The sequence below is a fragment of the Rhipicephalus microplus genome, chromosome 7 (assembly GCF_043290135.1).
Source record: "Rhipicephalus microplus isolate Deutch F79 chromosome 7, USDA_Rmic, whole genome shotgun sequence".
In the NCBI taxonomy this organism is placed as follows: Eukaryota; Metazoa; Arthropoda; class Arachnida; order Ixodida; family Ixodidae; genus Rhipicephalus; species Rhipicephalus microplus.
The window spans coordinates 100,450,955-100,463,891 of NC_134706.1; the positions used below are offsets into that span (position 1 = coordinate 100,450,955).

Here is a 12,937-nt window from a genome sequence, read left to right on the forward strand (position 1 = left end):
GCGGTTAAATTAGTCGGACGGCTATGCGCGTCTACATCGTAGGCCGGCCCCATTCCGCCCACTCATAAAAGGAGCAAGACGCGTCTATTGTGCTTCATTCTGACCGTCCCGTCGCAATGGGCACATACACTCCGCGAACACGCTTCGGAGTTTACGAAGTGTCCTTCACTTTTTGTTGCGAAATGATGACGGCCAGTGAAGAGAATTTTTTTCCTATCAAATGCATCAGCAAACTGTGTTTCGTACTTTTATCTTGCACCCATGCCTCACCTTCGACGAAATTGGTCGCTACGACATTGCGGCCGTTATAGACCTCGTGCTGAATGTTACCGGCGCCAGCAAAGTCAACATGCTCGTGTTCTCTCAAGGCACGGCTGGAAGCTTGGTAATTCTTTCTACGAGGCTGGAGTACAACGACAAGGTGTGTTTTTGAAAATAGCTTCGTTGTGATATCGCGGTAGTGAATGGAAGTTAGAAGATTTTCACATCTGTTTTTTTTTTTTGCGGCGACAGCCTTGCAGGCATGAAGTGCGGTGAAAAGCTTAATCATTTTTTATATAGGCGTATCTGCCTGAGAAATTCAAACTCTATTGTCGCGGTTTCTTGAAGGCGTACCTGAGTTGGCTTCTAGATGTCCGGCGCACGTCTTGTTGCCACAGAATATACTCCTAAAAGCTGTCGCACTTCACGACGAAGAGCAATAGTGGCGAAAGCCCCTCGCAGACACCTTGGATTAATTTGTGTGAAGTTCGTGTTGCGTTGTGCGACGCACGTTGATAGGCAGGCGCTGGAGTCTGTATGAATTTAGATATGATGGGTGTAGAACAGTTTCGAGGCATATAGGTGTACCGACAGGAATGTTGGGAGACTCAGCGTTCCCTAAAGGGTCAGGACAGTCCCGCCAAATTGGGATGGCTGGTAACTCTGACTGCATATTTCTTGCAAAATTACATTTCTTCACTACTGCAGTAAAAATATTTTAGCTATCAAAATGTCTCTATACGGCTATATTTGGCAATAGTCACTTGATTTCTGAGTTACGTAATTACAAATTCTCTTCACTTTTTTTGTGCAGGTTAACCTACTTTTAGCCTACGCTCCAGTGGCAAACTTAAGCCACATTGGATATCCCTTGCGTGAGCTGATTCCTTTCGCTGGTCCTATTTTTGTAAGAATCAGAATAATTTGTGCATTGGCACAAGATAGCACTCCACAAACAACAATTAGATGAGTTTGTTCAGCTGATAAATTATGCAAGTTTTCACAGAAGAAGGCAGTTTAATTAAAGGTTTTCTGTAAACTTTCCCAAGTAGAATAACGATCACCATTTTAGGTGTTTGTTAGAATATAACTCACAATTGACGGCAGAGGGGAGCATCAACATGGAGGCTGCCGCGTCACCAAAGAGAAAGATAGCAGTAATAGAAAATTTTGTATTATGTTTACTTTAAGCAAACATTTTTATCATAAAGTTTGCCATATAAAAACAACTCTTTTTTGCATTTATTCGAAGTGAAAATTTGATCGTTGAATGAAATGCTGCGTGGTCCGAATTGTTTCTCCATGTGGACGAACACGAATATTGTTGAAATTTATAATTTTTTCAAAATCTGAAGTGGCCCTACAATATCTTCAAAGCAAAATAAATCTTTAGTAGAGCAGGTATACATTCCGCAGATGGCACTGCATTGAAATAGAAAAAAATTTAAACATAGAAATTCCTAGAGGTCGAGATCGAAGGAAAGTTGCAGCAAAAATGCTGCGCTGCAGACACCTTACACCAACAGCTTGCTTAATAGATAAACCAAATTAAATTTTGAAATAATAAACAATATTTTCTGAATAAATTTTATGTCATTCAACACTCTGTCGGCATTGTAGAAAATTCGAAAATGTTTCGCTCTTGCAAAAATTTTTATCTCTTGAGTCTTCCCCCGATTCACTGATTTGAGCACAATGAATCAGCACAATCTATTTAGAATATACTTGAGATAGTCGCCAAAAGGACCTAGTTTTAGCGTGTAATTACCCTGAAATGGGAAGCCGAAATGATAAGAAACCAAAAATTATAGACAATTCATGGAGTGAATGATGGTGGGTGGGGTGAAGCTTCGAAGAGTTTTATCGGCAAGCCATGAATCATACGCCGGCTGGGTTCATTCATTCTTTCACTTCTGTCTGTCTGTCCGTCCGTCCATCAACCCTTTCTTGCATATGTATGTATGTATGTATGTATGTGTGTATGTATGTGTGTATGTATGTATGTATGTATGTATGTACGTATGTATGTATGTATGTGTGTATGTATGTATGTATGTATGTATGTATGTATGTATGTATGTATGTATGTATGTATGTATGTATGTATGTATGTATGTATGTATGTATGTCCATCCATCCATCAGTCCGTCAGCCTGTCTGCCAGCATTTCTCTCTGTCTGGGGGTGTGTTCCAATGCTCACCATAGACGGCTAAATAAACAGTTATATAGACGGCGGCCATCTTAAGTCCCATTCCAAATCTCACGTAGCCGGCAACATAGACAGCTCCGAGAAGACCACATCGTAGACAAATACGATGCAGGCTACTTTGCTGTCTAAACAAAATGGCAGCTCAGCGAATCGCTCAGATAGATCGAATCTTTCCGGAATGGTCGTCTGCACTCAAGCAGATGCTTCTCCAGACGCTCAATGTGAGTAATATTATTTTTTTATATTTTAACACGACATGAGCCAGAAAATACAACTGTTACGTTGTTTATTTAGACTTCCTCTTCTCAACGCGAGGTGGCGCACGTCGTGTAAAAACCGTGAAGACGTCTTCCAATTCTCGGACAGCAATGGCTCGGTGATGTCTTCTAAGCAGTCTGCGTAGACTGTCAACGTGCTGTCTAAGAATTGGAACACAGCCTGTATGTGCGTCTATCTGTCTGTATGACATTCGTTCGTCCATCGTGAAAAAACTCCAAGTACCGCCATTTCGCATCTTTTTATCACATATTCATTCCATACAAGTACCGCCATCCAGTGGACATTCCAATGAATAAAACGAGAGGTGACTACTACGTACAGGAGCCACGTAGTAGCACGACCCACGCCTTAAGCATATTCGCCCCTAAAAGACAACGCATTCCCCTGGCACAACAAATAATATGAAAAGCGTCCAAGGAGCATCACAGGCTGCTTGGACAGCATCAATAACATAGCGTCCTTTTTTTGACAGCCCACTGACGACCATTCGTTAAACCGTCATAAGGTACACTTTGAACGACGCCAAGCCTAGATCAAGTCTATTGTACAGTATGCCAAAAATGTTTGCCGCACTATTAGAGTGCCTGCAAGCACTAAGAATACACCACGAGCCCCATTGCTCGTCGTATCGTGACGTGTAAAGTTATTTCAAGTAGTTTTCAAGCACTTTCAGTGACTGTGTAGGATATTCTTTCAGTCAGGTATAATTATACTTTGAAAACACCGGTCTACTAATACCTCATTGATTAAATCTCTTTTATAGCGGGGAAGGTTGAGAACCGTCACAGAATATGCTTTTTTCACTGTTGCAAGCTAACGCTTTTTTTCTTGTTGCCGCAGCGAAAGATAAATGTTTGCATCAACACGTCTTAACGTTAGCTCACGAAAGAAACCACCATTCATTATGTCCAGCACAATAACCTCTTCTCTGTTGTAAAGTTTCTTCTAGATCCTTTAGGAGACAGCGGATATTTGTTCCTACCAGACGCTCCGAAGGAGGTGGTGCAGTTCATATGTAGCATCCTGAGAGGACAACCATGCAGCCTCGCCCTACTATTCACACTGGCCATCAGTCCTGAGCAGCTTAACATGGTACTGCTGCTTCTTTCCGCTGGACATAGTTGCTTGTTTTATTGCAGTCAGTAGTTCATCAAATGCACTGTCAGCGTCAGCTCTCACGATTCCTTCAAGGAACTTGTGCAGCCCTTTGCTATTTGTTTTTTTCTTCAATAAGCGTGCATGGTATATTCGTCTGTTGTCTTTCGAAGCAAGATAATTTCGCGCGGACAAACGGATAAAAAAAAAACTTTGTTTAATCCAAATTGTTATAGACGCTAGCCCCTAATAGGAAGCCATTCTAACTTTCCTAGGCCCTGATTGCCTAGGCTTGCCTTCGGAATGCTGTACTTCTTATGGCCTCCTCCCATTCTGCTTCACTGTAGAGGTAGATGTTAAGCAACTCGGGACGACGCCAAAGCACAGTGGCATACTAACTCATTCACCTTTCTCACTCATAAGCTGGGATATATATATATATATATATATATATATATATATATATATATATATATATATATATATATATATATATATATATATATATATATATATATATATATATATATATATGTATGTATATATATATATATATATGTATATATATACATACATATATATATATATTTATATATTTATATATGAGCGTACCAGCAACATCATCACAGCGGCAATGCTTGCAAAATTTCCCCATGTTTAACGTACCCTCGTAATAATTTCGTTCTTTTGTTCGCCCGTAAGAACATAACTCAGCGATTCCTGTTGGGATGGAAAAATGCGCCTTACTTACTGGTTTTCCCAGCGTTCTGCCTAGAATAACCACTGTCGAAGGGGGGGGGGTCGCAGCCCCTTTCCAAATTTTCTTAGGGTGGAGTAGGGCTCGCAGCTTTCTTGCTGCCCTGGCTGATACGCCTATAATAAAGCATGCTTGATTGATATGTGGGGTTTAACGTCCCAAAACCACTATATGATTATGAGAGACGCCGTAGTGGAGGGCTCCGGAAATTTAGACCAGCTGGGGTTCTTTAACGTGCACCCAAATCTGAGCACACGGGCCTACAACATTTCCGCCTCCATCGGAAATGCAGCCGCCGCAGCCGGGATTCGAACCCGCGCCCTGCGGGTCAGCAGCCGAGTACCTTAGCCACTAGACCACCGCGGCGGGGCTATAATAAAGCATGCTAACCACAAAATGGAAGCTTTCAGTGCAGTCAAAATAAATAGGTTCCACATCCGTGTATATTTCTACGGAGGAAGCCCCGCTACGGGAAAGCCACGTCTGCAACGTTCTCAATGTAGCTGACTGATTTTTGTGGAATTATGGTGAGGAATATATTAGAATATGCCGTCAAGTTTACTGGTAATGTTTAGTGGTTTCATTGAATTTTAAATGTGCATCTTTCTGCTGAGCCTCTTGTTGTCCCTCCTGAACCTTGAGAGCGACGTGGCACGTGAGTTCATCGTGGGCCGGCTCGTTGAGGTTTTTGAAGCCCTCGAAAACGTTCGACTCCAAGTGTTCGGGGAAATAATTGGTGGAATAAGAACCAGGATGAGCCCTGTTCTAAAGAATTGAGGACTGATCTCGAGTGAGATAATCAGATTCAAAGGCTCTGATTTCCTTCCTCGAGTCGGCATAAATGTGAAGACGATCTCGGTCTGACCAGGTCAGCGCAACTGCGGTTCGCTCGGCTATTCTCGGGCAGCCTCCCTTAACGAGATGAAAACCAAAGCACTCCCCACCTGTCAGTGACACACCTGTCACTGTGTAGACCGCAGTGAGAACATCCTCTTGTTACCGTACTGCGCTGTATCGACGTAGGAAATGAGTACAAGTCATTCATACCTCTTTTCAAGAGAGAGCTCATGTGCGAGCTTTAGGCCTGCCATTGTTTTACTGGGGATGTATGTTTCTTGGAAAAGGCCCCTTCATGTAAGCCGCCTTCATTTCCCGACTGAGTGCTGTCCACCATTCCTTCATCACCGTAGGATTCATATGAACTTCGTATGAACTCCTCTGCCAGCATTGCACAGACACAGCATTGCATTCACAGCATTGCAGACACAGCATTGCGGGCACAGCATTGCATTCATATGAACTCCTCTGCCAGCATTGCACAGACAACATCTAGACCACTTGGGCAGCGAGCTGTTCCTCTATATATTGTGCTATATTAGTTATGAGACAGTGTTTAAGATCTCGTATAGCTTTACATTTAGCAGAAGTTCTAGCGTTGGACCGTTGGCGTGAGCGAAAAAGTATTTTGTGTGTGACTGGAGAAAATTACTAAAGTTCAAATAAAAGAATAAAAATTGCCTCTACCACCCCGAAAGGAATCGTGAGGAAATGCAAATGCATTGCGCAGCGTCGATAACGGTGTTTCGCAAGTGAGAACCCAGCGTTAAAAGAATATAGTTTTATGTTTTTTTTTTGCACCGTGCAGCCATTAACGCCGTTTGCCGCACGTGGCGCTTTCCTGTCGTGAGAACAGCTGCATGCGTTTCCAGCTCTAGTAGCTAGCGTCCACGGCTAAGAGAGAGAGAGAGAGAGAGAGAAGAGGAGAAACAGCTTTATTGATGGCATAGCAAGGTCGGTAAAATTAAACAGCCGGCGGTTCGAAGGGTGGTGGCCAAAGCTTGAGACGACTGTTTCGGCCTAGTTAACCACTTCTGCCTGAAGCCGGTAGTCAGCTGAAGACAGGAGCGACTCCCACGCTTCGAGGGAGGAAGCTGGCAGTGTTGTTCTTGTTGGGGGGTTACCCTCGCATTCCCGAAGAGCTTTCACGCAGCTGCAATGTCGACAGTTTGGTGTAATCTCTTCTGGCTAAATTTTAGACAGCCGGTGAGGGCTGGGCAAAAAATCTGTTTGGTTTTGCCCCCAGATCGTGGCCTGTTCCCTTGACATATCTGCCTGCAGGGCCGCGTATATCTTGCGGTTCTATCGGTAATACGATGTAATTTCGTTATGCATGGTAATCCCTTCCGGCGGGAAGTCCAGGGTGGAGGGGTGCTCGTTCCGGTTGATTAAATCTCGGGCTACGCGGTGGGCCACCTCTTTCCCTGGATTCTCCGCGTGAGCGGGCACCCATATAAGTTGTATTTTATTGTCTCGTTCCTTATTTTTGATAAGGTTGGCCGCTTTCGGCCCAACACAGCCCATCGTAACATTCATGAGCGCTCTTTTGGAATCACTCAGGATGGAATTGGTGGCCGGAATTGAGGTGGCCAGCGCGATGGTGGTTTCTTCTGCTTCTAATGCTGAGGCCGTTTTTACGGTGGCTGCAGTGATTCGTTCCCCACTGCCGGTCACCGCGCATACGGGGTGACGGTCCCTTGATTGTCGAGCGGCGTCAACATACAGAACGTTTGGGCGATCCTGAAATTGTTTTGCGAGATTTTCTGTTCTTGCCTTTGGTCTCTCGTCATGCATTCCTGTCAGCATATCTTTGGGCAGGAGTTTAAATATAATGTCTGCATGAGCTGCCACTGGCAGGAAAACCTCGCTGTTGAACATGCAACTAGTGTGTTGTCCGAGACAGTTGAGTATGTGCGGGCCTGCTTTGGTTCGTGATAGCCTTTTTTCTTGGGCCGTCAAATGCCCTTCTATTAGTTCCTCAACTGTGTTGTGGATACCAAGGCGCAGTAGTTGTTCTGTGCTTGCGTATCTGGGAAGTCCTAGGGCACGTTTATATGTTTGTCTAATTAGGGAGTTTGGTTTTTCTACATTCTTTCTTTTTTATTGAGTTGGTAGTAGGGGAACGAGTAGGTGACTCGACTGATTACAAAAGACTGGATTAACTTGCATAGGTCGTATTACTTCATTCCCTGATCTTTCATGGTCACTCTTCTTAGAAGCCTAGTCGTTTGCTGAACGGATGCCTGTAACTTGTTGATAGCTTCCGTGTTATGCGTGTTATGCTGGATGAGCATTCCTAAAACTCTGATTCTGAGAACAGTGGGGACAACGTTCCCACTTACTGTGATATCGATTGTGGAGTGAGCTCCAATGTAGGGGTCATCCTTCTTGTTTTTGGTTCTAATTACTAAGAGCTCGGATTTGTTGCGAGAAGGCCCACTTTCTTTACGTACTCCTGTACAGTGTCGGCGGCTGTTTGCATCGTGTCACAGCTTTGCCCATCTGAGCCTGTGCAGATCCATATGGTGATATCAGCAGTATACAGCGAGTGCCTAATGTGTGGGATATAATACAAGAGAACGGGCAGGCCATGCATCGTAATGTTAAACAGGAATGGTGATAACACGGCTCTTTGTGGAGTGCCCCATGTTCCAAAGGTGATTTTGTCGCTTTTTAGGTCGCCATTGGTTAGTTAAGCCGTGAGTTCAAGCAGAAAAGTTCTGATATAATTGTAAGTTTGACTGCCGACGTTCATTTGGGCCAAGTTGTCAAGTACAGCAGCATGGGACACATTTTCAAATGCTTTAGTGATATCCAGGCCCACGATGGTCCTGGTAGCCGCTGTGTGTCTAGGATTTAATATATAATTGTGAAGTTGCAGCATTATATCCTGTGTGGATAATTGCTGGCGAAATCCAACCTCCGGGGGGGGGGTTGCTGGTCCCTCGACTTTGCATAAGCTGTTAGTCGTCGTAGAATTGCATATCTCATTACTTTCCCTAAACATGAAGCAAGGAATATAGGCTGAAGATTTCCCAGACTCAATGACTTGCCCGGCTTGGGAATAAATATTGCTCGAGCATGTTTCCAACTTGGCGGTAGTGTCCCAGACGCCCAATGTTTGTTCATAAGGTCAGTAATTGCCGTAATAGACTTATCATCTAGTTTACGCAATATTTTGTTGGAAATTTGATCATCTCCTGGGGAAGCCGTTGTGCGAACTCTATTCGAAACAGCGCGTATTTCCGCCACGGTTATATCTCGATCTAGCTCATGGTTAGTATTTCGGGAGTATTCAGGCTTTTGTGACGAGTCTACCTGTGTGTTTAAAAACCTCTTTTTCAGTTCTTTCACTAATTCATGGTTGGTGCCCGTGTATTTGTAAACTAGCTGATGCGTTTTATTGCGAGACGTGCTTTTAGTCTGCTCAGGATCTAGTATGCGGCTGAGGAGATGCCAGGTGTTTTTATTTCCTAGCTGACCGTTGGGCCTGTCGCATAGCTGATGCCATTGTGTTTGACTAAGTTTTTTTGAGCACTCCTTGATGTTCCTGTCAATTCGCGCTGGTCGGCGTTTCAACTTTCGATTGTGCTTTTGGTGGAGCCATCGGCGATGTAAGCTGGCTTGTGCTTCCCACAGGTGCACAAGCTTCTAGTCCGGGACGGGGCCATCCCGCTCCATTGGAATTTCGCATGTAGCCTGTTTAGCATCATTAGTGAGATCGGTGGTCCACTAACTGAGATCTTCGATAAGGGTGGTTAAGCACTTGTCTCTCGGGAATCTAAATACATCCCATTTCATGTGTTTAGTAGTGAATTTTTTTGCATTCTTTAGTGGGTACGTTGATGAAAGCAGATAATGATCGCTTCCTAATTGTTGTTCAGTGCTTTCCTACGTTACTGCGTATGCGTTTTTAACAAGTGTCAAGTCGGGGGTTGTGTTGGGACTGACGCTATTCTCAATCCTGGTTGGTCGGTCGGGGAGCGTGAGTAGGATAAGACCCAAGTCCCTAATCGTGTCCCACAGTTTAGTGCCCTTGCAATCACATTTGGGGTAGGCCAATTTGATATGTTTGGCATTAAAGTCACCCATTATTATCAGCTGTGATTGACCCCCTATTCTGCTCACTTTTCCTAGAAGTGAAGCAACGTGAGTAATAGTACCTCTGGGTGGACTATACAAATTTAAAATGTATACACTGCTACCTGAGCGTTTGTGGGGGAGAAGTTCTCCGAGAATATGAGCTATCTCTGGATATTGCAAGTGATGTTGGATTGCTGTGAGATTGCGTTGCGCCAGTATGGCAGTAGCCGGTTGCTTACCGGCTGTGGTAAATTCGTTGAATGCGGCATATTCAAACAGTTTCGCAGGATAGCCTGTCTCCTATAACGCAATTATAACAGGGGACTGGTCGGTGGATTGCAGGTGAAATTGCGAAGCTGCCGGTTCGTTGCGGTAGCTCCCGCAATTCCACTGCCAGAAGAGAGTGCTAGTCGCAGTGGCCATCTTTTCGCGAATATGGTGTTGCCCTGACAAATTGGGTCGAGGGCATTTTGGGACTTTGGTGAGCAATGGGCTGCATGGGAGTTTAGGACGGTGTCTGTGATGTGATTACAACGGCCGCAGCTGCACGCTCGGTAAGAGCGGGAAGTGAATCTAAGCGAGCTGTAAGGTTAGTGAGAGCCATACTAAGGGCATCGATACTCTCAGTGAGCTGTTGGTTTTGAGTTCTTTGCTCCCTAACCATTTTGTTGAATAAAATTTCTAGCCTTTTAATTTGATCATTGATTTGTGAGACGTTCAGGTCTGCGGTGGCAATTACGGCTGTTGGTTCGGCAGCCTTACGTTTCGTGCCTCTGACCGCGTCTACGTCCATTGTGGCAGTGTTTTCATTTTGCGCGGCACAGGCCACGCAAAATGTTTGCGTTCCAATTGTTTGATTTTATCATTAGCGGCAGCCAATTGTTGCTGCAATAGTTTTACCTGTTCTGCCAACTCCCTCACCTGTTGGTTTTCGAAGGGTTGTGTCTGCGGCTCTCGACTCTTGTCCGTCTACCAAGCAACACTCTTCACATGTGGGACGGCTGGAAGTCTGTTGTGGTGATCCCGGGTCCTTGACGGGGATCAGGAGCGGGCCCCGTTGTCAGGTCCGGTAGCACTGGTGCTACTTCCCCCGAGCAGCGGGAAAGATTCTTAACAGTTCCTATTGTCGGTAGTAGTGCCCTCGGTCTGGGAGTCGGAAAGGTGCTGAGTTGCTTTGTCGGTGCTCTTGTTTCCTGGAAGCTTCTTTTTTGAGTAACCAGTATTTACAGTTGCGGCTTCCGGTTAGGTGGCCGCCTTTACAAACGACGCATTGCGCCGGGCAAATGAGTTCTTTTCTTCTGGTAGGTTGCGGGTGGCTTTCGCCACAACGACGACAGTTACCTTCTTTCGGCTTCGGACACACGTCGGTCCTATGACCAGTTTGTCATCAATTGATGCACGCCTCTACCCGTTCTTTTAAGGCAAATATCAAAAGCGTGAAAGCAAGGTGGCGGATATGCTGGGGTAGGGTATGACCAGCTATGGTTAAGATGAAAAGTTTGGCCTTTCCTAGTCGCCGAGCACTTACGATGTCGATAGTTGGATTGCGAGCGCGAAGCTCGTTGTAATTCTGGTCATCACTTTCGCAGCTGTGCGCATTGAATATTATGTCTCTAAACTAGTTGTCGGGTGTAGGGGCGTACACAGCCATGGCACAGGATTGGTCGGCAATTCTCACTTAGTAGTCTAATCTTCAGGTAAGACATTTCACGGTTCACATCAGGCGTGCTGACAGTGATAGTGTTGTTGGTCGGCTGAATGCGCATCTGGTCGGTGTGAGAGGCTGCGTGTGAGTCGAATTCGGCAGCGGCGCATAGGACCTCAGAGAGGCTGGCTGGTCCCAGATCGGCTAGGTTTAATGCACCCTGCGGTCGCAGGACTATTTCGTAGTCTTCCGGTGGTAACCGTGGCAGTGGGCGTCGCTTTAGAGCAGGCGGTGGTCGTGCATGGCGAGGAGTCGGCTTGCCGCGTTGGGTGTCAGTGGTCACATTGTCGGCTGCATTTGATCTGTGCTCGGGATCAGGACGGTGATGTCGGCGTTGCATGGCCAACGCGGTATGTGACCACAATTCGTCATTAAGTTCCTGATCAGTTATGGAAGTTCCTGTTACGACAACTTCCATTTTACTGTCTGAGACGTGCTCTGGAAGCGAACGCTGACAGAGAAAGGCGGCGTCTTGTCGCAACGACGCCGGAGTTGGGATAAGCACGGCGACCTAGCCTAGTGGGGCATGGTGAGTTGCGTTCAGAGCAGCAAAACAGCGACTTGCCGGTTTGAAGTGGTGATTTCCGATGGTGCCTGGTGTCGTCTTGGAGCGTTGGGTCACTTTACTGACGTAAAAAGGGAACTTGTGGCAATGCAGCAAGGTGCAAATGCAGAGTCCATGCGAAACGTTTCCGTGAGTTCTGGCGATCTAGCGCCTCCTCCTGCTCCGTTCCAAGCCTAAGAAAAAAACCTACACGAACACTGCTTGCACAGACGCCACAAACGCGTTTCAAACACACTGCATTGAGGCGGTGGCAAGTCACGTTCAATTCAAGAAGGTGGGGGCTCCGGTTACTAATGGTGAAGGTAAGCAAACACGCCCGCAGCTGTTGCTTACAGCTGCCGACATCGAAGCATAACCTGGTGGGGGCTCCGGCTGCTAGGGGCGCGCAGGCCCGCAGCTGTTGCTATGGGAGAGGAAGGTGGACGGATACTGACTGAGAAATGCATTCACATTAAAAAAATCACAGTTTATCTACGTCGTGAGTGATCATCAGTGAGGCGAAGCATCCGTCAGTCTGTCCGTGAGCCCATCTACCCGTGAGTCCGGATGAATGGAAGTCCAAACACACACAGGAACAAACGCATGGACGAAAGCACGGACTGACGGGTGGACACTTCGCCTCACTCACCATTTTTCACTCCGTGGATGTGCTGTGAAGAAAACTAACGCCATCTAGTTAAACTATTTCCAACGTATGGATGGATGAATGGATGTAGCTGAATACTGTTTAGATCGGGCGGTGGCTAGTGCCACTAAGCCGTAATACTTAATGAACCAAAAACTAGATTTTTTCCCTTGAAAGAGTGAGGTTGAGGATTCGTAATTTGCAGTGAAGGGTTTAATTTTCACTCGTGCCTTGACTTTAACCACCAATAAGATAACCTCCTTCTAATTAATTCTACCCGCTTAAAGTATAATTTGTCCTCCTTGTCCCTAAACCCCAGTGCTTTGAAAAACTCTGCGCCATCATCCTGAACTATAAGGTGAAGCCCTTTACAGAGCATTATCAAGTGTTTGGCAGTTTCTTCTTCCTCTCCACACGTACTGCATAACGTGTCTACCCCTTCTTATTTGGCCAGATATGTCTTGGTTCACAATACTCCCGTCCTGGGCTCAAACAGTGAAGAACTACCCCGAGTATTATC

General features: G+C 45.6%; 1 protein-coding gene across 1 annotated transcript in view; it reads left to right on the plus strand.

Annotated features, from left to right (window-relative positions):
- Window positions 1-220: 220 nt before the first annotated feature.
- LOC142767822 (gastric triacylglycerol lipase-like) overlaps window positions 221-12,937 on the plus strand; it is a 39,591-nt gene continuing 26,874 nt past the window's right edge. Inside the window, exons 1-2 of the mRNA XM_075870061.1 lie at window positions 221-421; window positions 1,076-1,168. Of these exons, the coding sequence (XP_075726176.1) occupies window positions 221-421; window positions 1,076-1,168 (294 nt within the window). The remainder of the gene's footprint in view (window positions 422-1,075; window positions 1,169-12,937) is intronic.